A 25,389-nucleotide genomic window follows, 5' to 3' on the forward strand; every position below is an offset into this window, starting at 1 on the left:
AAGATGGCTTCTGTTAGAAGTGGGGGGCGGGGGGACGCCCATCACGCACACTGACAAACAGGGCGCGGTGCCAGTCTGGCTCCCTGCGCCCGCGTCTGGAGGCTGGAAACGGGGCGGGTGCTGTCTTTCCCACTGCAGCAACTTTCCTTAGAGCGCTGGTCCTTTCAGCATTCCACAGGGCGACTGGAACAAAGCCCTGTGCCCTTTGCTCTTTGTTTTTGAAAAGACTCACTCAGCTTTTCTGTTGCCTCTCCATGTAGTTCGGCCAATGCTACCCCTGAATTTGAAGGTCGAGGAGGTGATGACCTTGGCACGGAGATTGCTAATACCCTCTACCGGATATTTAACAACAAGAGCAGCGTCGACCTCAAGTCCCTCTGCATTAGTCCCCGGGAGCATTGTTGGATCCTCTATGTGGACGTGCTGGTACGTATCACGTTGCTGTACTGGCCACACCGTCTGCCTCTGCTGGAGACCAGTTGGCCTACTTTCCTGCCGGCGCTTTTTCCCTCTTCAAGTGGATGCTTTCAACTTCCAGGGTGAGATTAGATGGAAAAAGCATGATGTCCTGTAATAAGTTTTTGAAATTAAATACAACACGTGTCCTAGCACACAGAGAATACCATCCTGCAGTAAAAATCACAGACCAGGGCGCCTGAGTGGCTCACTTGGTTAAACGACTGCCTTCGGCTCAGGTCATGATCCTGGAGTCCTAGGATCGAGTCCCGCATCAGGCTCCCTGCTCAGCGGGTAGTCTGCTTCTCCCTCTGACCCTCCTACCTCTCATGCTCTCTGCCTCTCATTCTTTCTCTCTCAAATAAATGAATAAAATCTTTAAAAAAAAAAAAATCACAGAACAGTCCTTTCATGGTAGACCTAAGCTTATCCACTGGGCCTGTCGGGGAAGGAGAAAAAAAAACGAGTTGCTCTCTAGATGGTATCAGACGGAGGTGATGGGCAGAAGTTAGGCAAGTTGGCGTATTCTTCCAAGTGGAATGAGGATGAGCTTTTTTTTTTTTAAAGATTTATTTATTTATTAGAGAGTGCGCACACAGGGGGATGGAGGGGCAGAGGGAGAAGGAGAGAGAGAGAAGGAGAGAGAAACTGAGGCACACTCCATGCTTAGCATGGAGCGCAATGCGGGGCCTGATCTCACAACCCTGAGGTCATAACGTGAGCCAAAACCAAGAGTTGGACGTCACCCAGGTGCCCCGGGAGCGAGCTTCTTATATACATTTTCATGTAGGCCCATATAGGGCTCTTGCAAGCAGACACTGCTGTCTTCCCCATTTACAGGTGAGGGAACTAAGGCTTGGAGAAGTACAGCGACTAGCCCAAGAGGTCTCAGCTCGTGAGGAGTGGGGTTGGGCCTCAAAGCCGCATCTCTTTAAGGCCGGTGCTTGCTCTTGATTGCACTAAGCCATCCTCCCTTGAAAGCACTCTGTAGCCCACCTGCTTTGTGTCCCTCACTTCCCAGAGGAGGACCCTGAGGCCCTGCCTCTGATTCTGCTCCTCCAGGAGCCTCTCTCATCCAGTCTCCCATTTCCTGCCTGGTGTCTTCTCCCCCCTGCCCCCCCACCCCGGCCCGAGGCTCCATGGCCTGCTTCTGGGTGCTGGACAGTAACTGCTCATACCGGCATCACTCATTTTGCCACTTGCTTGTTCATGTAGGGAGAGGCTCTTGTGGGGTCTTATTTTATTCTTTTTAGTTAAATTTTAGGAACCTTGAAATGAGTGACTACATCTTCCACTTCAGATTGAGGTCACAAGGCTAAGCTGTTGATCAAACAAATTCGTTCATGAATCTAAAGATTTGGTGGCCTGAGAGTGAACCTCCTGACGAGGAACAGCCTGGCTGTCTCTAGGTGTTGATCCTGCATGAAACAGAGTAGGACTTTCTGGATACTTTTAAATTAATTTGGTAATGGATGGAGCCAGAAGACAGCAGCGGTGATCATTGTCTGGCAGGTTCGAGTTGTTTTGGATGCTGACGCTAATGGGTAGAAATAATGAAATTACAAAGTCCGTTTGCTTTTCCTTATCTCCGGTAAGTGGGATGTACCTTTTAGTGCAATTCCGACCAAGCAGGTAATTTTGTAGGTCCTGGTTTTGAGGAGGAGGGAAGGGCAGCCTCCAGTCCTTGCTGAATAAGAGGCAGGCTTCATAGCTGCCTGGGGAGTTACAGCCCCATGGTGCAAACTGTAAGGTTCCACCCTGTATCTGAAAACATTCTGTCTTTTCCTTACCTCCAAAAAAGCTGAAGACACGAGTGTTGTGGTGCATTGCACTTGTCCTTTGGTGATCCTGCTTTATTTCTTGTCCATATTTGTGCACACTTGTGGTTTTGTAGGAGGCTGTTCCAGGGAGGGGTCCTGATGCACTTTTGGATTAGTCAAGAGGCCTGTTCTCTCAGCGAAGGCTTTTGCAAAACGGATGACTACTGGGACATTGTCTCAGTTGAGAACCAGCGCCCTCCTTCCATGGGCAGAGGATATGTGGTAAGCAGGAGTCTCAGTGGTACACTGCGTCCCTGTCATCTGCAGACCTTCCCTTTTAAAACTCCTTGCATTTGGATTACTTCTCTAATATTTTTTCTCAAGGCTCTATTTGTTTTGGAAATAAGACATGAGCTTTTGAAATGTCATCCTCAGAAAAGTTGGGGTTTTTTTTGTTTTGTTTTTGAGAGAGAGAACGTGAGTGAGAGCAGGAGCAGGGGGCAGAGGGAGAGGGAGAAGCAGACTCTCCACTGAATAGGGAGCCTGATGTAGGGCTCGATCCCAGGACCCTGAGATCATGACCTGAGCCAAAGGCAGACGCTTAACCAACTGAGCCACCCAGGTGCCCCCTCAGAAAAGTTTTTAATGAGGGGCGCCTGGGTGGCTCGTCTGTTAAGCGTCTGCCTTCGGCTCAGGTCATGATCCCAGGGTCCTGGGATCGAGCCCCGCGTCGGGCCCCCCTGCTCAGCAGGGAGTCTGCTTTTCCCTCTGCCTCTGCCGCTCCCCCTGCTTGTGCTCTGTCTCTCTCAAATGAATAAATAAAATCTTTTTTTAAAAAAAGTTTTTAATGAATTAGAAAAGCAGTTTTTGAAACTGTATAGTATTAATGAGGTAGATCCATTTTTGTCATTCACATAATTTGTGTCTGTGGAGGGGTTCCAGTTCTGTGAAAGCCAGTGTTTGCGTTCAGCCTTGATGGCCACGTGCTTGGTGCATGCAAGGTAGGGGGTCGGCTTTCGTTTGGGGAGTAAGTTTTTATCTTACATCTAAAAATATACTGAATACGTTGAATCCATGTTTGAAGCAAGATGGTGGAAATCCAGTCTTGTCACTGGAATTAAAAAGATGAGTGAATCTCAGTTTATTTTTACCAACTGGTCTGGATAGTCCTTAAGCAGAGCCCATCTTTCAAACAGTCACTGGGCAACTTTCCCTGTTTTCATGCTTTTACTGTAGGTGCATTTACTATTCCAGTCAGATGACCCCCCTATTTCCAGTGTTATTTTTTACCTCAGTTGGGTTATCTTATGAGAGTAGAAATGTAACTTCCTGGAAATGTCACCCTTCTTTGCACTTCTTGCTTCTTTAATGGCATGGTTTTTACTCCAAGTGGAATACCTGTTAGGTATGACAGCGTGCAGGCGACCTTTGGTGGACAGATGGGTCACAAAGCTGTCTTGTGGTGACCCCGGGAGTCGTGATGAGGGACTGGCCCATAGTCCATGGCACTGGGCGTTGGGAGGACAGAGAGTGGGGGAGTGACCGCAGCACCTGGCAGCTGGCTGTGTGTGTGGTGCCAGGAGGCACGGAGCCCGGGGGTCTGAGAGGTTGGTGAGGGGAGGTCCAGGGGGAGCAGGTGTTTTGTGGGGAGACATGTTTTCTCCTTGTGCTTCCTAGCAGTATGTTTTGGAGGTTTGCCTTATGAAAAGAAACCCCTCATCCCCAGAAGGCCAACAGAAGAAGTTGTGCTGCTCCCCTGAAAGAACATTCTAGAATCTGTGCACCTGACAGGAAAAGGAGTGTTTATGACCGTGTGTATCCTCCTCTTCTCCAGTTCTGCTCCTTCCGCACCTCTGTTATAGGAGGGATTTTCACCTCTGTCCTGCTCTAGGACCACAGCCCAGACTCTCTGTAATGCTAGACGTCCCACACCTCCTGTTCTCTCCCAGCTTGTCTGGACCTGTTCACACACCCGCTCGGGCTGCTTTGGGTGTCCATATCGCACCCATTGTCCCCTGCCTCTGTGTTTAGTAGAAAGATTCTTACTAGGCTGTGCCTGCTTAGCAGCAGGAGAGGAAGCTAGGGTCTTCGAGCCCCTGTTATGTGCCGAATGGTAAGGATGTGATCTCATTTAATCCTTGCAGTCATCCTATAGAGAAGCAGGGCTTTGCTTTACTCAGGGGGAACCTGATGCTCAGAGGACACATGGCCAGCAAGTGGCAGAGGAGAGTGTCAGACCCACACTGCCCGACCTGGTTTACCCCATTGTGGGGCACACTGTGAGGAGCCCGAGCAAGCAGACCTGAGGCCTGGAGTGGGCTCATCCTTTGCACCCCAGGGAGGAAGCCAGGCAGGCTGGTACCTGCCCTTTGGGGGGCCCATGGGCAGATCGGGTTTAGCATTCTGCCCTCTTGATTTCCTCTCTTGCTGATAAGCCAGAATGTTGAAAATCAAAGTTTGTGGCAGGCCACCGTGTCACGAGTGGGAGGGCTTCTGTGTCCCCAGCTGCCAAGGAAGGGTGGGTGACGTGCTCTCCAGGGTCGCTTCCAGCGGGGAGACCCCACTGCTGCTACAGCGGATGTCAGCATTTCACTAGCACCTTCTTTGCATGAGGCAGACACTGTGGGATATCAGAGTGGGAGATGGTGGTCTTCAGCCCAGGCTGATCATCAGGACCGCCTCAAGCCTGGAGTAAAACACACACGCCGTGATGTCACCCTGCACGTTGCATAAGCTCCCCAGGTGGTTGTGATGCACAGCCAGGGTTAGAGAGCGCAGCTGTCAGCGACGCACATGGAGGACGTGCAGCACTCACCCTCTGTCTGGGAGGACGGCAACGGGAAATGAAGGCGCAAACCAGTATTCTGTAAAAGCACTTAGCTAATGCTTACTGTGTGCTGGACACACTGCGGAGGGCTTTACGAGTATGAGCTCATTCAGCCTGTGTTGCAACTCTGTTGGGACAGAGGGTGCGGTATGGACACCCAAAGCAGCCCGAGCGGGTGTGCGAACAGGTCCAGACAAGTTGGGAGAGAACAGGAGGTGTGGGACGTCTAGCAACTCTTTTTTTTTTTTTTTTTAAGATTTTATCTATTTATTAGAGGGAGTGAGAGAGCACCAAGCAGGGGGAGCGGCAGGCAGAAGGAGAAGCAGGCTCCCGGCTGAGCAGGGAGCCCCGTGCGGGACTTGATCCCAGGACCCTGAGATCATTACCTGAGCCGAAGGCAGACGCCCAACCTACTGAGCCACTCAGGCGCCCTGGAAAGTAGCCCCCAGCTGACTGGTGAAGACAGGAGTCCTCGCAGACGGTCTGAGTCGAGTCCAGCTGGAGCTCTTTGCTGGGCGGCAGTCTGGGTCTGAAGCACACGGAGGAGAGCTAGTCCTCGCTAGGCCAGTGAGCTGCAATTACAAAGCCGAGTGGTAACACAGGCCAGGAGGGCATCACTGAAATGAGGACAGAAGGATGTGTCACCATCCACTTAATCCTGTGCTCTGACCTTCCCGGCTGAATGAGCACACTTAAGCACAGTCAATGCTTTTGCTCTTGGGCAAGAATTTCGTTTTTATGGCACTGAATGCGCAGCGCGGAGCGTCTGTTCCATGTCTGAGCAGCAGCTGTGCGTTGGGGATTACATACAGGAGGTCACCACGCTAATAACCGTGAACCTGGTGGCGGCTGCAGCGTCGGTGGCCACCGTGATTTACCTGTGTGGAGGCCGGGTTTATGTCAGCACAGAGGAGAGTCACGCTCGGGAACCGCTGGGACGAAATAAAGGTGATCATGTCCTCCCTGAATGCAGACCCAACTGGCTGGGGGCCAGGTAGAGGAGACCCACCACAAGCCAGAGGCTGAGTGGTGGCCCCACAGCCAGGGCCAGCGGTGACCTCACCTGCGGGGCCCAGGCCAGCACAGCCTCCAAGGTGCCTCTTGCAATGAGGGTGAACGCACCAGTGTCAGCCAGGAGAGCATCCACACGTTCTTCTCTTTATCTTGTAAATAGCATTTCATGGGAACCAGTGTCCTTTAACTGGGATGGTACTTGGAGCAAGAAATGACGGTTGCTTTTCCTCCCCGCCTCGCTCCCTGCCTCTCCCTTAGCTGCTGGAATGCGGTGGGAACTTGTTTGACACCATCTGCATTGCTGTGAAAGCTGCTCTCTTCAACACCAGGTGAGTCTTCCTGGAAACAGCCCCAGGGCCTGCGCAGAGTCCGAGCAGACACTTGTGATGGGACACTGGGGACATTTCTACCAAAGCTGACAGGGGAGGGTGACAAGGGACTTTAGCATTAAACACGGTGGCACTTCATGGTAAGCTCCAGATTTCACAAGGTGAAACTCAATATATGCATGTATTTCTGTATTTGTTCTTTATGTTGTTATTTTCATAAGTAACCACGTCCCATGTAGAAAAATACCAGAAAACCACAGAGGAGCAAAAAGAGTGGAAAGCAACCACAGGTCAACTGTCCAAATATTGTAACTGGATACAGCTGCTCGGGAGCATGGGTTTGGCCTGTCGTGTACTCTGCTCTATCCCCAGCACTGTGAGCAATGCCTGGCACATAGTAGGTGCTCACATATTCCTTGATTGGACACAGGAATGTTCTAAAAGCAGGGTGGCAGCCTGCTCTTGGGTTCAAGGGCGGGAAATGATTCTTCCACTGTGGTTCAGCTTCCCAGCCAGTTGTGTAGCAAGGGACACAGCACCAAGCCCTCTTGGAGCTGGTATTCCCTCTGACTGATCACACAGCCTTCCCGCCTTCCATGTACCAGGTTCTTGCGGGAAAGTTTGCAACATTTGAAAATAAGCATGTGGGTGGGGGTGTTCATGCCATGAGAACTTACATTAAGGGAATGGGGGATCCTGGGGTATAGAACATGAGGGTTAGAGACTTCTAGGGATATAGGCTAAGGAATTCATTGGATAAATGAGCAAGGGTATTATTCTAGGATGTTCGTCACGGCTTCTTTGTAATGGTGGGACATTGGGAACAACCTGAGTGTCCCAACACAGGGGCTTGCAGTCTGCACAGCAGCCTATTTAGAGGTTTGTTAATACAGAAAACCAGGCACTACACACAGTCCTCTCATCTCGTTTGTTTTGTTGTATTTTACTTTTGGTAACTCTTGTATTGTGAATATGTCTGGAGGTAGGTAGGTAGGTAGATAGATAGGTAGGTAGGTAGATCCCAAAAGGGGCTTTGTGATTATTTTCCAGTGCTCCTCTTACCGGCTACTTAACGTTTGTATGTTAGAGGTTTTCTATGGTGAATTTAGACTACCTGTGTAATTCAGAAGAAAACAGAAAGTTAAATAAGTTTCAGTCAGACATTGCAGGATAGAAGATTTGCTGAGAATGAAAGCCGTAGCGTGCCCCAGCCCGAGCTGTGCCATTGGACTCCTGGCTGAGATCAGTCAAGAGGTCGGCCCGGGACTGGTGGCCACGGTGGGGCCCGAGGACCAATGCCGTTGCAGCAGCCTGTGCTGGGGCTCTCTTGGAGAAGAAAGGATGTCGCCATCTGCGGTACCTTGAGCTTCAGAAATAACTGCCCATCTGCCAGCTGGTTTCCATGGGCACCAGGGCAAAAAGAGAGAGTAGAACCAGACAAGGCTGTTTGGCTATGGGGGAAGTGTTGGGCAAACTGTACATCAGCTTGGTGAAACCCAGCTGCTCAGGTTGGGGAGGACATCTGTCGTGGGCATAGCCATAAGTCTCGTCCCCAGAACAAGAACAGCCCTACAGGTAGCAAGGAATGTGGACTGTGTGAGGCATCAGGCCCCTCTGGTACATGGAAAGACCTCTTTTTTTTTTTTTTTTTTTAAAGATTTTATCTATTTATTAGAGAGAGTGAGAGAGCACCAAGCAAGGGGAGCGGCAGGCAGAAGGAGAAGCAGGCTCCTGGCTGAGCAGGGAGCCCCATGTGGGACTTGATCCCAGGACCCTGAGATCATTACCCGAGCCGAAGGCAGACGCCCAACCTACTAAGCCACCCAGGCACCCTGGAAAGACCTTTTGTGGAGTCTGTGTCCTTTAGAAGCAAAGAGGCCATTCTCTAGCCCTTCAGCTGAACCAGGTTGTGGCCAGAGTTTCGGGAAGATAAATGTGTGTGTGTGTGTTTGCACAGGCTTATTTTTTAACATACCAATCAAAATTCAAACTGGTTACCTGACTGGCTCAAATCGGATGTTACTTAATACTTAACACTTGGGGAAAAAAAAGTACTTACACCTTGGGTGCCCCTGACATGGAGACTTTGAGCCAGGGCAGACCCGAGCAGGACCCCTTGGTTCCTGCAGACATTCCCCAGCTGCAGCTCATCTGCTGTGGATGTGGCCCTTGAGTAGGGACAGCCAGCAGGGATGGAATCATAGAGGGCTTTTGTTAGAGGAACAGGGCAAAGCACCAAATCTGTTTCCATTACGTAGCTGAATGGACCACCTCTTCCTTCCTGGCTCCTCCACCCCACATGGGGATGGATGGACTCTATGGGTTAAATGTGTTTCCGACACCCAGCTCAAGAAACAGAATGTTGCCAGCCGTCCCCAGAAGCCATCTCACCCTCTACCCCATGCGATCACTTCAGCCACAGTAGACCGGTTTTGTACTTGATAGAAATGAAATCACACAGTGTGTTCTCTTTTGTGTCTGCTTCATTCACTGAGCATTATGTTTCGAGACATCTGTATTGTGGCCTGTACTCATTGTTTGCTCTATGCTGCGTGGTGGCCCCTTGTGTGACTTGTCACAGTTTATTTATCCATTCTACTGTTGATGAGCATCTGGGTAGTTTCCAGGTTTGGGCTATTCTAAACATGAACATTTTTGTCTTTTTCTTGCACATATTTACCCACTTCTGTTGGGTACAGGTGAAAATTTTGGATCATCTAAGGCATGACTATGTTTGGTTTTAGTAGATACTGCAAAACAGTTTTCTAAAGTGCTTTTACTAGTTGATACTCTCGCCAGCATTGTGTAAGCTTTCTGGGTTGCTTCACACCTTTGCCAATTCATTGTTTTTTTTACTATCTGCTGTTCTGGCATGTGTCTTGGTATCATATTGTAGTTTTAATTTGCATTTCCTTGATGAATATTTAAGTTGAATACCTTTTCATGTGTTCATTGGCTACTTGAGCCCCTAAATGATGTCTTTTGACAAACAGAAGTTCGTAGATTCTTTTAAAATTTTGAAACATTCGGGGCCTGGGTGGCTCAGTCATTAAGCATCTGCCTTCGGCTCAGGTCATGATCCCAGGGTGCTGGGATCGAGCCCCGCGTCGGGCTCCCTGCTCAGCGGGAAGCCTGCTTCTCCCCTTCCACTCCCCCTGCTTGTGTTCCCTCTCTCGCTGTCTCTCTCTCTGTCAAATAAATAAATAAAATCTTTTTAAAAAATATTTTTTTTGAAACATCGTACAGAGGAAAATGTTTTGTTCTGCCTAGTGGTGATTATGCTCTTCTGAAAGTATAGAACATCAGCCTGACATGGGAAGATCATTTCATTTCTTATTTATTTATTTATTTTTTAAAGATTTTATTTTTATTTATTTGACAGAGAGAGACACAGCGAGAGAGGGAACACAAGCAGGGGGAGTGGGAGAGGGAGAAGCAGGCCTCCCGCCGAGCAGGGAGCCCGATGTGGGGCTCGATCCCAGGACCCCGGGATCATGAACTGAGCTGAAGGCAGACGCTTAACGACTGAGCCACCCAGGTGCCCCAGATCATTTCATTTCTAATATCCATTTAATCAAGATGAAAAACAGTAAGTGCAGCTTGTGTTCTGAGGCCCTGGCCAGTGAAATTACACAGGTCAGGTTTATCCCTTTAGACCACACTGGAGACCTGCCCCCTTTGGGAGCTTCTCTACTAGCTTAAATAGCTCTTTCCAGAGTAAAGAAACCTTAGCTCTTAATGTTCTCTTTGCCCTCAGGCTTTCTCATCAGCCTTCAGCAGCACTTTCTAATGCCGTTCAGATCATGTTCTTCACTTAACATGGGTCTAAATATGTTAATTTTGACAAATGTGTATCTAAATATGGAGCAGATGGACGCCTTGACAATATTCGTGGGCAGGGACTTCTCAGCACTTGCCTTCTTTGGCTTCCCATGCTTTATCTTTGTCATCTGTTTACCTGCCAACATGTCGAAAGTGGAAAGCTTGGTGGTTTCAGAGAAAATACAAACACACGTACATTCTTTTTTTTTTTTTTTTTTAAAGATTTTATTTATTTATTTGAGAGAGCGAATGAGAGACAGAGAGCATGAGAAGGAGGAGGGTCAGAGGGAGAAGCAGACCCCCTGCCGAGCAGGGAGCCCGATGCGGGACTCGATCCCGGGACTCCAGGATCATGACCTGAGCCGAAGGCAGTCGCTTAACCAACTGAGCCACCCAGGCGCCCAGCTTTTAACTTTCTTTTTTTTAAAGATTTTATTTATTTATTTGAGAGAGCGAATGAGAGACAGAGAGCACGAGAGGAAGGAGGGTCAGAGGGAGAAGCAGACCCCCCGCCGAGCAGGGAGCCCGACGCGGGACTCGATCCCGGGACTCCAGGATCATGACCTGAGCCGAAGGCAGTCGCCCAACCGACTGAGCCACCCAGGCGCCCAACACACGTACATTCTTGTCTGGTTTTCTAGTTTCTCTGCCCTCGTGTAGGCAGGTGCGGTTACGCTAGCAGTGATGCGAAGCCAGTGCTGCTGTGGGGGCTGGAAGGCCTGCATCGAGTCTTCGCTCCAGTGGTCGTTAGTGCTGTGACCGTGAACGAGTAATTAAATCTCATTCAATAAATGAGTCCCTCCCTGTGTCAGATAGTGCGTTAGACTCGAAGGGTGGGGAAATGAGTACAACATTGGCCATAGTTTCATTTGTCTTTTTTGACTTTTGGGGAACATACTGAGTAACAGGCAATTAAAATGTTCAACTCTATTTCATTGCTTTTTTTTTTTCCAATGAAATAATAAACGTGAAAGTATCCCAGTAAACTTTAGAGAATTATCCAAATATATGGTATTATTTTATTATAGTGTATTCCATAGGCACACATAATTTTCCAAAATCAGAATATCTTGGATAAAAAGGCCTCAAATGTCAAAGAAAAGTTTCTGATTAACAAATGAATTTCTGCCTGAAAGTAACAAGATAAAGACCAAAAAGAATCTGATGTAATAACTCACTGCATTCACTAACAAGTCCCTCATCCCCTGTGTAATTTTAGCATGAAGGGATTCACTTTTAGGTTAAGATTCTTTGCTTTGTTCACAAATGACACCATATAAAAAATCTGTGCAGTGGATTTTGTAATTCTTCATAATCCTCAACACAGTTGAATCTATTGTTTTTGCTCCCTTTATGGCAAGCCCTTTTTGTGGTCTGTTCAAGAAATCTTTGTTTACTCCAAGGTCATGAAAATGTTTTTAGTTTTTCTTTTTTTTTTTTTTTTAAGATTTTATTTATTTGTTTGAGAGAGAGAGAGAGCACATACAAGAAGCAGGGAGGGGCAGTGGGAGAGGGACAGGCAGACTCCTCACTGAGCAGGGAGCCCAACCCAGGACTCGATCCCAGGACCTTAGGATCATGACCTGAACTGAAGGCAGATGCTTAACCGACTGAGCCACCCAGGCGTCCCTTAGTTTTTCTTCTAAAAGCTTTATTGGATGCCTGGATGGCTCAGCTGGTTAAGCATCTGCCTTCGGTTCAGGTCATGATCCCAGAGTCCCTGGACTGAGCCCCACATCGGGCTCCCTGCTCAGTGGGAAGTCTGCTTCTCCCTCTGCCCCTCACCCTGCTCGTGCTCTCTCTCTCTCTCTCAAATAAATAAATAAAATCTTTATATTAAAGAAATAAAAGCTTTATTGTTTTATCTTTCCCCTCTATCTCTGTAGTCCATTTGGTATGGATTTTTGTATATGGTATGAGGTAGAGATCAAGATTCTTTTTTTCCCCATGTGCATATCTGATTGACCAAGCATCATTTTTATTTTTTTTTTTTGAAGATTTTATTTATTTATTTGACAGAGAGGGACACAGTGAGAGAGGGAACACAAGCAGGGGGAGCGGGAGAGGGAGAAGCAGGCTGCCCGCGGAGCAGGGCGCCCGATGCGGGGCTCGATCCCAGGACCCCAGGATCGTGATCCAAGCTGAAGGCAGATGCCTAATGACTGACCAAGCATCATTTTTAAAGAGACCTCCTTACTTCACTGCTCTGCAGTGTTGCTGGTGTACTTTTGACAGATGGTAGGGATGAGGATGATAAAGTACAGGTGGAGTGTGACTTTATCTTGTGAGACACAGGAATTCTGACTCGTATTCTCAGTCTCAAGGAAAAGAATTTCTCTTTCTTCCTCACAGTAAGTGGGAATTTTCACTGTGCTTTTGCTTCTAGGATACCAAGAGTTCGTGTTCTAGAGGATGAAGAGGGGTCCAAGGACATTGAACTCTCAGATGACCCTTATGACTGCATCCGGCTGAGTGTGGAGAACGTCCCCTGCATTGTCACCCTGTGCAAGGTATGTGCTTTTATCTGATGGTTTTTGAATTTGCCGTGGGCCCCCTTCAGCCCCAGTCCATTAAGATTACTTAATAGGTTGAGAAGTTACAGTTGCACAAACCACGTGCAAGTAGCGTTAATCCAAATCCAGTAATTTGGTTTATATTAGAAACCAGTATGTGAGCAGCTCCTTTTTTTTTTTTTTTTTTATTGGAAGATACGATGGAGTCCCAGGAATGCACACGTGGGTTCGTGGTAATAGTAGCTCGAGTTTGTTAAGCTCCTCCGTACCAGGCATCTCACTCAAACACCCTGTATGCACGTCTATGAAATGAGGGGTTAGAGCAGGATCTGGGGATCTGTTATGTTAAGTGTGGTTTTTACACGAGCACAGAGGCCTGTGGAGCCTCACCTCTGGTCGGTGCTGTCATGTTCCTGGCACTGCCCAAGGCTGTGCACCAAGGCCTGTCCCTGAGTCCACACAGGATTCATATAGAAATAGGACCGAGTGGGTCAGGTTTAATTCCCCTGAAATCACTTCACGAGCCTGGGGTATGGTGAAGCATTGGGACTGACCAAAGCCACCTGCACTTGACTCATTCTTGAGCGTGTCTCTTCGCTTGCACCCTTTTGATTCATCTTTGTCATCAGTGAAACATCCACGTGGCTTCACGTGTCAGTTTCTCCCTGCGCCCCTCTATTGGAGACTCTTGGTGGCCTCTGACTTGGAGGGTCTCTCAATTATGGCTCTAGCCCCACCCCCACCCCCGTATTTCTTCTCATGCTTTTGTAATTCTGCTTCCATAGTGGCCTGTGATAGAATTGTTGAACATTGCTTTTGGTGTTTTCCATGTGAGCAGAATCTAAAATAAGATTTTGAATGGGGAGTGTGGGTTCTTCGCTGGTGTAGATACTTCCTCCACGAGGCTATCAAGGGTGGGGATCTGGGATGTGTGTTACCCTCACGTGAACTCTGCTGCCCTGACTTTGCAGATTGGCTATCGGCATGTCGTGGATGCTACTCTTCAGGAGGAGGCCTGCTCCTTGGCCAGCTTGCTGGTGTCCGTGACCAGCACGGGAGTCGTGACGTGCATGAGGAAAGTGGGGAAGGGCAGCCTGGACCCAGAGAGCATCTTTGAGATGATGGAGGTGAGGCTCCAGCCTGAGGCAGGTGCAGGCACCTGACAGGGAGCGTTTGCTGCCTCTTGCCCCCTCGGTCCCGCCATGGGAATTCTCCCTTTGCACCTTTGACCCCAGAGTGTGAGCTGGTTGTCTGCTGACCTAGCCAGGGGTGGAGGCGATAGGGGCTCTGGCCTGAGAGATAAGGACCCTGTCAGTCACTGTTCCTCGTCCTCTCCCTCTCTGATCCCACATTTCCATGTCTCTGGATGAAAGTGTTGGACTGATTACGTGGAGTCGCTTGTAACTCCAAAATCCCAGGCTTTTGCGATCTGGTGAGGGAACTGGGTTCCTGCCTGACCGCTTCCTGTCCTTTGAAGGGAGTGAGTAAAGGTAGAGGCACAGTGGGGGCCTACCCTGAGTGCTCAGTAGACGTCAGCCCTTCTCCGCGCGCTCTCTTCGGCGCCCTGAGCTCAGGTGTCTAGCCCTGCGTGGCAGCAGGTATTCTTCATGGCCGGTTGGTTAATTGGCTAGTTTCTAGTTTTTTTTATTTAAACAAAACACTTAAAATACTTTATAAGTGCTGCCAGAGGCCTCTCTAGACAATTGGCTTGTCTTAGAAGGAACTCTTTTTCCACCCCCTGGAGAATTTTATGAGAATTCCAGTATGTAAAACAACAAAAGTAATAAGTAATAGTGAAAATTTATTGTGCGCTTACTGTGTGTCTGGCACCCTGTTTCTTAGTGCTTTAAATGTATTATGTCCTTTAGTCCTCAGCCATCCTGTGAGGCAGCTACTGTTGTTGTCCTTCGTTTTATAGTCGTGGAAATGGAGACGTGTAGTAGATAAAGTCACTCGCCTACGGGCTTCCCAGCTCGTAAATGCTGGCGCTAGGATTCAAACCCAGACAGTGTGCTTCCAGAGCCTTCCTGCCGCCCCCTGCAGCCACACTGGGCTATTTTCACCTTATACGCAGGTGTGCTGTGGCTGCCAGAGCTCCGGCTGGTGAGCCGCCCTGCATCCTCCTCTGGGGTGCGGCGAATGCGGTCTGCAGACCCTGCTGGGGTGGGGGGGTACTGTGGCCCGAGGCCCCGTCTCACTGCTCTGGTCTCACCCAGGGATGCAGCCATCCGGAAGTGCCTGCCGTGACATGTACAACATCCGGGTAGCTGTACAGGCCGCCGCCCCAACCTCTGCCATTCACATTCCAACCCCCCAAGTCCCGGTGTCCTGCCTGTCCCCTCCCCGCTTATCCTCGCTCCCCGCTTTCATTTATGTGGACAGTCAGTACCCCTGTCTGATCGACCGACATTTTCTCTTTCTCTCATGTTTTGGTAAAAATCTTTCCACGGTCGCTTTGGACCTGAGCCCTGGCTTTGCATTTCATACAGTTGATCACTTCCCACTTTTAGACTGAGATCTTTTCGTATAAGTTTCTAGTAATCCTTGGAGTCCCATCCTGTGTTACAGTGAGAGGCCAGGGCAGAAGGTCCCTGGAACTGGGAGGATTGGGCTGGGGGTCTAGGCCCAGGCGTCTGGCTCCCTGTCGTTGCTGAGAGTGGTACCGTGGCACGGTGGGGTTAAAACTGCTCTGGGAACACGGCCGACTCGATGAGGGGGGAGGCTGGTGGTGGGTTCCTCAGAGTGAGCTCAGACACAATCACAGTTTCATAGAGATTTTTGTATATGAGTGGTTTTCTGAGGGGTCCCCGTGTGGCTTCTGCGTAGGGGCTAATTAGGAACTCGGTGGGTTGTGTGACCTCCTGATGCGTCTCCTTCCAGCGTTCCCTGCCTTTACCATCTCTGCGTGGCAGCAACGGCCGAGACCCCGTGCAGGGCTCAGCTCGGGCCCATCTGAGCCGCTGTGCGGAGAGATTTGGTGGCAGGTGAAACAGAAACTGCTTGTTCAGACGTGTCCCCAGAACCATCTGTTCCTTCATTAGCCAGACTCCGATTCCCTGTGGCCTCCCTCTGCATCCTCACCACAGTACAGTGGGACTTGGCAGTCACCGGGAGCAGGCTTGGTTGACAGTTTTGCTGCTTGTTGTCATGGCAGCGGGAGTGCTAAGCGCGAGGCTAATGGCCGAGGTTGCCTTCCCCTTCCTGCTGGCTGCCTGGGGGTTGGCGCGGGTGGGGGGGTGGGGGGGTGGGGGGTTCTTTGTTTTTGTTCTTAGTGTGGAGATTTTTCCAGAGTGTAACTGCTCTGTTGTTGTGGTTGGGGGTTTGTTTTCATATTGATTTGTTTCACTAAGTAAAAGCCCCGTAAGACAGAGGGAAGTGTGCAGTTCGGAACGGCTAGCAGGCAGGGAGGGAGGCGTCCCTGGGCCGAGTGTGTGCGCCTCACAAGCGGGTGTGTGCTTTCTTCTGTCCTGCAGACCGGCAAGCGAGTGGGCAAGGTGCTGCACGCCTCCCTGCAGAGCGTCCTACACAAGGAGGAAAGCCTGGGGCCCAAGAGACAGAAAGTCGGCTTCCTGGGATGATTTGCACATCAACGCAAATGCGGGGTGTTTGGCTTTTTTGCTTTTCCTTTTAAGCCGCAGTTTGTATATATTTTTCTTATCTGTTATAAATTTGAGGCAACATTTGTACATGTAAAATTAAAGTATATTTTCTAGTCTGGTTTGGTACGGTTAGAGTTCTTCAGCAGTAATCCAAGATGCCATTGGTGGCACCCCCCCCCCACGCCAGAAAGTCTGGCTCTGGTCTGGCGAATGGCAACCAGATCCAGAGATCTGCTCCCAGGGAGAATTCTCTGGTCGTGCCTCTCCAGGGAGACTTGTTTATCTTCTGCTGCAGGGATTCAAAATAACAACAAAAACACTAGAATAAGGATTTACCAGAAATATGGTTTAAAGGAAATGCTCATATGTATTTTGTGAAAAATGTTCCGCCTGTAGAGCTTTCAAAGAAAGAAACACACATACACGGAATTCATTCTCCTTGTGGATTTGGTGCTTCTAGGGGAGGAGAAAGGAGGCACATGCCCCAGGTACACACCCATGGCTTCCACCTGGCTGGTGAACCTTCCTGAGTCCTGGGGAGGCCCAGTTCTTGCTTTCTGCCCTCCAAGAAATCCAGGCCGAGCTCCCTAGGGTCCGGGGCTTAGTGGCCACTTTGGTCCTTAGCCAAGCATTCTTACCACTCTTGTTTTGAAAGTGCTCTGGATTTTATAACCACTCCCTGGTGTTTCGTAAGATTTCCTTGTTTTATCAGCATGAAGAAGGCTGCTTTAGAGATGTTGTCATTTGATTACTCAGCCTGCCATCATACTCAGGGGACAGAAGGGAAGGCCATTCTCGATGGCCCCAGAAGGCTCCTCATAAGCCTGTATTCTACTCACAGCGCGTGGAATTAAGTCTCTTCACAGGTTGAGCAATCTTTAGTTTCTTCCAAACTGAAACTCCCCAATCAATCTTAAAGAGCCCCGGGGAAGGGCGAGTATCTCAGCCAGGGCATTTGCTCTGTGCATTTCAGTTAGACAAATTGGGTGAGGAGTTAGGATTGTATTGCCTAATGGAAGGAACATAATGTGAGTTGAAGCCTGGTTCCAGAGGTCCTGGCACGGTCACCTTCTGCTGGCATGGCCAGGTCCAGCCCCATGGAGACAAACAGCTGCTTCGACTTGGACTTGGAGCTGCTTCCCTCTTGAGAACACAACCTGGGTTTTCATTTTTAAAAAATGTTTTCCCAGCGGTTATCCCTCCAGGCACCATGACAGTGCTCCCGACAAGGCAGCAATGAGCCTGGTATCCCCCCCCCCGCCCCACCTTGCTCCTGGCTGACTGCCCGTGATGGGACATGACAGTGGTCAAGATGCAGCTGGAGTTTAGTCAAGTTTAGAAACTTCAGTCCTGATGATTCAAGACATCAGACAGATGCACCTTTGCCAGGCTCGTGCATGACCGCCACCCAATGGGGCTGACCAGCCGAGCAGTTACCAGTGAGAACGGAGGCGAGAAATCAATTAGCATCTCTCTCTGCCTTTCCCAGGCCGCCCCTACCTGTCAGGCGCGAACATCACACGTGAAATGGAACCCCCAATGAGCAAGGTCTGTCCAGGAGAGGCATTTATGGGAAATGTGTGATGATTGCAGCTCTCAGAATAAGGGAAGAGAAAACTGATGGTGGAGACTTGGAAAAATAACTGTCCTGGAGAGACCCATGCTTCATCCAGCAGAAGCAGAGCTGTTCTTAGTGGCCATTAAACAAACATCAGGGAATGCAATGTACAGAACTTTCAAGTTGGTTCTGTTGTTTCTGTGATTTCTTGGTCTCCCAAATCATGTCCGTCCAAGTCTGCAAATAAATCAGTTTAAGACTCAGCCTGGAAGTATGCACAGCCCCAAAGTGCTGGGGACTTAGCGCCTCCCGAGGCAACCCACGACCACTGGGGGGCAGCAACCAGTAGGGAAACGCTGCTCCATCTGATCCTTGGGTGGACAGTTCCGAGAGGTGTTCGGTGCATTCAACACACATGCCGGTGGTGCCCATGACTGTGGTCAATCCTCTCCTTCCTGGTTTACCCTTCCCAGTCCTTCCTTCCTGTTCCCTGTGGGACTACCGCCCAGATAAACTACCAAACATGAGTCCTTGTCTCAGGCTTTGACTTGGGGAGTGACTCCGACTAAGCATTTGGTACTAGAAGTGGCCTTAAAGAGCAGGCCCTTCAAATGGGTCTTGAAAACAGGAGCAGTCATTGGCCGATGGCCGCGAAGACCCTGTGGGTGGTGGCAGGTGGGCCGGCGACAAGCTAGGCCATCCTTTAGTGTCATCATTACCAAGACTTGCCTGCGGTGGGTTGGGATGAGGTCCAGGAGAGGAAGTGTTGGGTCTTGTGAAAGCTCTACCACAAGGACACCTGGAGTCAGCGGTAATTATAAGAGTTGTTTAGTTAACTGGCTTCTATTAATGATGAAAGGCCTTTGAAAAATAAATGAAAGGCTCATCGGCCAAGTGTCACCTTGTGGTGTTATAAAAGTCAGAGGGCCTTCATGGTACAGCTTAAAGAGATGGATCTGCAGCTACTGGGTAGAATGTGCTGACACCCCTAGGATTTGCTTGTGCAAGAATGGCAGAGCCCCAAAGGAGATAAGCTGCCTCCTGGGCTGGTTTCCCTTGCCAAAGTCAGCGCTTTTGTCAGGAAGGAAAAGGACTCGGAGCTGGGATAAAGATGGGATCTTCGTCCCTGATATTCCCCTGAATGCTTTGAGCAGGCAGAAGCCCCCATCCCCTCGCTGAAAGAGAACCCCATTTCCTGAGAGAAACCCCAGACTACTTTCCATGGAGAGACCGTACATGAGGCCCATGCCTCAAGAGATGATATTTGCCAACCTCTGCCCCCCCTTCCCTCATTGTTTCCAGACCAATGACTATCCTGTTACAGCCCGGCCTGAGCTGGGAATTGCAGTCTCTGCTGTGGGAAGGAATAGATTACTTATAGAAATGATTGCAAGACCTGGCTTGGCATTTACCAGGGAAATAGGAGTAGGAGTGGACCTTGAGGGTATTGGACCAAGGCCATGGCTGAAAAGGAGCTTTAATGTCTTGGTAAGGAGGTCCGAATTGTTCCTAATTCACTGCTGGGATAGCCCCCTGAAGTTGGGACCTGGTGATCACCTGAAGTAAAAGGAGGCTATACCAGAACTGGACACACAGAAAAAGCAACAACTCTTGGGGTGCCTGGGTGGCTCAGTGGGTTAAGCGTCTGCCTTTAGCTCAGGTCATGATCCCGGGGTCCTGGGATTGAGCCCCACATTGGGCTCCCTGCTCAGTGGGGAGCCTGCTTCTCCCTCTGCCTCTGCCTGCCACTCCCCCTGCTTGTGCTGACTCTCTCAAATAAATAATCTTAAAAAAAAAAAAAAGAGGGGCGCCTGGGTGGCTCAGTCGTTGGGCGTCTGCCTTTGGCTCAGGTCATGATCTCAGGGTCCTGGGATCGAGCCCTGCATCGGGCTCCCCGCTCAGCGGGAGGCCTGCTTCTCCCTCTCCCACTCCCCCTGCTTGTGGTCCCTCTCTCTCTGTGTCTCTCTGTCAAATAAACAAATAAATAATCTTAAAAAAAACCCCAAAAAACAAAACAAAACAAAGAGCAACAACTCTTCTTAGAGATCCATAAGAGAAGTGAGGTCACAGAGCCAACCACTGCTCCCCAAATTGGAGAGACCAACAAAGAAATACAGAGAGCCACACTTACTGGAAACCCAACCCGGGGAGGGAAACCTGAACTCTAACTGGCAAATTGCTGGAGGCTCAGTGTGGACGACTCTGAGAGTTAACAACTCCAGGGGGACCCAGTCATCAACGGCCCCCACACTTCTGTGAGTAAATCCTCTCATGCTTCTAGCAGGTGGTGGGAGGAGGAGGGGAGGGACCATTTTGAAATACACCAGAGCACTCTGTTCTTCGGGAGGCCTGCCCTCAGGAGAAACTACTTAACCAGAGCCTACCTGACCTGGAGGAAGGGAAATACCCAACTCAATCCCAGTCTAGCCATCCCGTCCCACCTAGGGATGTGTGTGTGTGTGGTGGGGGGAGTTAGAGTCGGGGAACTGAGAAGCAATGTGAGGTTCACAGTCCAGGGGCACAGGTGCACTAAAAGACAGCCCTGGGGGCGCCTGGGTGGCTCAGTCATTAAGCGTCTGCCTTCGGCTCAGGTCATGATCCCAGGATCCTGGGACGGAGCCCCACATCGGGCTCCCTGCTCAGAGGGAAGCCTGTTTCTCCCTCTCCCGCTCCCCCTGCTTGTGTTCCCTCTCTCGCTGTCTCTCTCTCTCTGTCAAATAAATAAATAAATAAATAAATAAATAAATAAATAAATAAATAAAATCTTTAAAAAAAACCAAAAAACAGAAAACCAGCCATGGCCCTACTACAGATCACTTCCCCTCCCCCACACATCATCAGCACATTACTAAAGGCCTGTTTACAGCAGTTCCTTTTACCCGTTTGGCCACGAAGTAACAAGTATGAGGCATACTAAAAAGCAAAAAACACACTTTGCAGAAAAAGAGCAACCAGAAACCAGACCTGGCAGGGATACTGGAATTAACGGACTGGGAATTTAAAACAACTATGATTAATATGTAAGGGCTCTAATGGATAAAGTAGACAGCATACAAGAACAGATGGGAAAAGTAAGCATAGAGATGGAAATCCTACAAAAGAACCAAAAAGAATTGCTAGGGAGAAAAGCACTGTAACAGAAATGAAGAACGCCTACAGGTTTATCAGTGGACTGCACATGGCAGAGGAAAGAATCTCTGAGCTTGAGGATCTATCAATAGAAACTTCCCAAAGTGAAAAGCAAAGAGAACACAAAGACTGAGAAACAGAACAGAATATGCAATGACTGTGGGACAATGATAAAAGGTGTAACGTACGCATGATGGAAATTCCAGAAAAAGTGAGAAAGGAATAGTAGAAATATTTAAGACAATAATGACTGAAAATTTTTCCCAAATTAATGTCAGACACCGAACCACAAATCCATCAGTCGACTGGGTACAATGGACATCTATAGACTACTTCATGAACAGCTGGATACACATTTTTCTCAAGCTCACATGGAACATTCACCAGCATAGACCACATTCTGGGCCATAGAACACACCTTAACAAATTCAAAAGAGTAGAAATCACACAATGGTCTGCTGTCAGACCACAGCAGAATTAAACTAAAATCAATTACAGAAAGATAGCTGGGAAATCCCCAAATACTTAGAGATTAAACAACACACTTCTAAGTAACACCTGGGCCAAAGCAGATGTCTCAAGTGAAATTAAAAAATATTTTGAACTAAATGAAGATGAAAAAACAACATAAAAATTTGTGGGATGCAGCTAAAGCAGTGCCTAGAGGGAAGGTTTTAGCAATTGAATGCATATATTAGAAAAGAAAGATCTAAAAGAAAGATCTAAAATCAGTCTGCAAAGCTTCCACCTTAGGAAACTAGAAAAAGAAAAGCAAATTAAACCCAAGATAAGCAGAAGAGGAGTAACAAGAATGAGAGCAGAAAGCAATGAAATTGAAAAGAAGAAATCAATAGAGAAAATCAATGAAACCAAAAGCTGGTTCTTTGAAAAATCCCACAGAAGGGAGAGATCTTCAGAAGCCAGCAGGCTGTCATCAGCCATTTTCTTCCCTGGGGCCATTTGCCAATTCTGGCCCTGGGCCAAGGATCAGATTTGGTGCACCTAGAAGGATCCTATGAGGGCAAAAGAGAAACCAGCAAAACGTCTGGCAAGATTATGTAGGGCTAGGGTGATGATTTGGAAAGTTCAGGATCCCTAATGGCACAGCTGGGTTTACAGTTGTTGAGTTTTGGGGCTGTCTGGGGAGGCAGGGAGTTTCTAGTAAGGTAGATTGAAATCTGTAGTACCCTATAGAGCTAATGGGCTTTTCTGTTTCTTCTTGTGTGAGCTGTTATAGCTGAAGACATCAGCTGAGCGTGCCTAGTTTATCCTTCACAAATTTATGGATCAGGTAATGTCTCACCCCTGGAGTGGAGGGAATAAAGGGGTGGACGGAGGCCATGAGTCCTCCTGAAGTCCTCCCCCTCCTCCCACACTTTTGCAGGTTGCCCAGCTGCCTTACACATAGGGTCTCCGTGTGGTCCTTGCAAGGATCCCATTGTGTAGGCGGGGTCGAGATTATCGCCCCACTTGATGGATGGGGAATCTGGGTCTTGAATAACTTGCCCCAAAGGATGCAAGTGCCAGGTGTCTAAGCTGGATTGAAAATCCGGGTCTCCAGTTCTCTCTCCATTGGAACACTGCTGACCTTCAGGGACAAAACAACCAAGGAATGGGGGCCCCGTGAGAGCCGAGAACTTGGCTCAGTGGTTTCTTGCCTCTCCCAGCATCGTGTGCCCCAGGGCCTGGCACACAAGGGACAGAAGCAATGCTTGTTGAATGATGACAGCACCAGGCCAACAAGCTTTGCAAAGAAACAAAGGACTTTCCTAATGAGGGTCTCCGAGGCCAAGGTTATAGGCCATTTGTCTTCGGCTTTGACCAAGGGCTGAGACTGCCTTTGCCATATTTTTGGAGATGTGTACCCTGGACGCTCTTACCTTTGAGAAGAGTGGGGAAAGTTCTTGGCCTCCATAGGCGGGCCACATTACTGTTGACACAGGGCCAGCAGAACTAAAAGGAAACAGCTGTGCCGGGTGAGGGGACGGGGAGGGGGATGGCTCCACGTTGGGCCAGAAGTTTGCATGTTGTTTGGGCTGACATGGGTGGGGTGGCCAGAGATTGTTTTATATAACTCAGACTTCCAACAGCTTTGGGGAGAGAAAAAAACAAAACTTGCTTAGGAACTGAAATGTGCCTGTTAGAGCTCTCTTCTGATTTTTCTGCCTCTGGGCTTTGTTATCAAGATCATTCTTTGTGCAGGGAAACCGACACAAAAAAGACTGGCCCTTGAGGGCGATGTGTTCGTGCACCGACATGTCCCGGGCGGGGGGGGGGGGCGGTCACTAGTGAATATTAGCACCCCACTCCTGGCTGAAACCACCCCCGACTTGCTGCTCTCCCAGCTGGCTGAGGCCTCAATAGTGACGTATTTTAAATGTTTACCTTTAATGAAATTGCACTTTTAACACACAGAAATACGATGCAGGGCAATGCTATTCACAAGACTATTCCGGGAGGAGAAAATCCGTAGATGCCACCAGGGCTGTGAGCGAATGCATTGCAGGTGACCACAATGGCGGTCCCCTCCTGGCCAGGGACAGTGGGTGGTGGATAAAGGGGAGCCGGATGCTTAATGGCTGTGAGCTCAGCATTGGCATGGTGGCTACAAAGAGCCCATGAATGTGCATCTTTTTGAATAGTGAGCATCTGACCACAGGCAGGCCCCTCGAGAACATGTTTCGTTCTGGGAGCTGCACCACAATGAGGACCGTCAGTCACAAGCAGACTTCTATCTAAAGGTGATTTTCCAGAAGGTTAAAAACGGTCCAGGAGCCATATTGTAGAGGAATGTGGGAGAAAAAGGAGAAAGGAACACAGAAAGGGATCACAATGGCCAATTTCAGATGTCTGCCGGACTCTTCCGGGATGGCCCCCTGCCCTGCTGCCGGGGAACTTGGCAACAGGCCGAGACTCTAACGATGGAGCCAGCTGCTTTGCAGAGTGATGAGCTGCTCGTCCCCGGAGGGGTTTAAGCAAGCATGGGGGGGTGGGGACGGCGGAGAGGGTCAAAGAAAAGGAGCATCCCATGTTGAGGGGTGGTTATACCTGACTGCAGCTTCCAACCTGCTTTTTAACCGAGAGGCCGAGAGTCAGTGGGCCACACGCATTCTTCGAGGCCTACCAAAGCCACTAAAAAATGAGGAAATGGGGGCGCCTGGGTGGCTCAATCGTTAAGCGTCTGCCTTCGGCTCAGGTCATGATCTCAGGGTCCTGGGATCGAGCCCCGCATCGGGCTCCCTGCTACGCAGGAAGCCTGCTTCTCCCTCTCCCACTCCCCCTGCCTGTGTTCCCTCTCTCGCTGTCTCTCTCTCTCTCAAATAAATAAATAAAATCTTTTTTAAAAAATGAGGAAATGCCAAAATAGGGTCACAAAAATAATGATATATTAGAGACTTTAAGATTTAATTATTTATTTTAGAGAGGGAGAGAGAGAAAGAGGGAGAACATGAGCAGGGGAGAGGGGCAGAGGTAGAGAGAGAGAGAGAATCTCAAGCAGATTCCCCAGTGAGCACAGAGCCCAACTCAACAGGAGGCTTCATCCCGCAACCTTGAGATCATGACCTGAGCCCAAACCAAGAGTCGGACGCCCAACCGACTGAGCCACCCAGGTGCCCCAAAAATAGTGACGTATTTTAAATGTTTACCTTTAATGAAATTGCACTTTTAACAGACAGAAATACGATACAGGGCAAATGCTATTCACAAGACAGGACTCCCTTTTAAAACATCATCCTGAGGGTGCTGGTGATGGGTACAAGTTTAAAGTGTGTGATGAACTTGTCTTCTCTCAGGGCTGTTGGTGTAACCCCCCAGGGCTTTGTAGACCCTCCTTGGGAGACATGCCAAGTCTAAACCTGAGGAGGCCCCAAGCCAAAAGATAATTCCCCACCGTGATTTTACATGTCATTTATTTATTTATTTATTTATTTATTTATTTATTTATTTTAAAGATTTTATTTATTTATTTGAGACAGAGAGAATGAGAGACACAGAGCATGAGAGGGAGGAGGGTCAGAGGGAGAAGCAGACTCCCCGCCAAGCAGGGAGCCCGATGCGGAACTCGATCCCGGGACTCCAGGATCATGACCTGAGCCGAAGGCAGTCGCTTAACCAACTGAGCCACCCAGGCGCCCCTACATGTCATTTTTTTAAAAGAATTTATTTATTTGTCAGAGAAGAGAGAGAGTATGAGAGAGCACACAAGCAGGGGGAGTGGCAGGCAGAGGGAGAAGCAGGCTCCCTGCTGAGCAGAGAGCCCCATGTGGGACTTGATCCCAGGACCCTGGGATCAGGATCTGAGCCGAAGGCGACGCTTAACCAACCGAGCCACCCAGGCGCCCCTCCGTAAGTCATTTTAACAGCATGGGTGACCCCTAGTT

At 49.1% G+C, this 25,389-nt stretch overlaps 1 protein-coding gene across 1 annotated transcript in view; it reads left to right on the forward strand.

Annotated features, from left to right (window-relative positions):
- EXOSC7 (exosome component 7) overlaps window positions 1–16,438 on the forward strand; it is a 36,393-nt gene extending 19,955 nt beyond the window's left edge. The window contains exons 4-8 of the mRNA XM_081816458.1: window positions 261–426; window positions 6,316–6,386; window positions 12,595–12,718; window positions 13,693–13,848; window positions 16,195–16,438. Coding sequence (XP_081672584.1) covers window positions 261–426; window positions 6,316–6,386; window positions 12,595–12,718; window positions 13,693–13,848; window positions 16,195–16,299 — 622 coding nt within the window. The 3' untranslated portion in view covers window positions 16,300–16,438. The remainder of the gene's footprint in view (window positions 1–260; window positions 427–6,315; window positions 6,387–12,594; window positions 12,719–13,692; window positions 13,849–16,194) is intronic.
- Window positions 16,439–25,389: the final 8,951 nt, after the last annotated feature.

This window comes from Leptonychotes weddellii, chromosome 1, assembly GCF_054177405.1.
Source record: "Leptonychotes weddellii isolate Sample4059 chromosome 1, ASM5417740v2, whole genome shotgun sequence".
In the NCBI taxonomy this organism is placed as follows: Eukaryota; Metazoa; Chordata; class Mammalia; order Carnivora; family Phocidae; genus Leptonychotes; species Leptonychotes weddellii.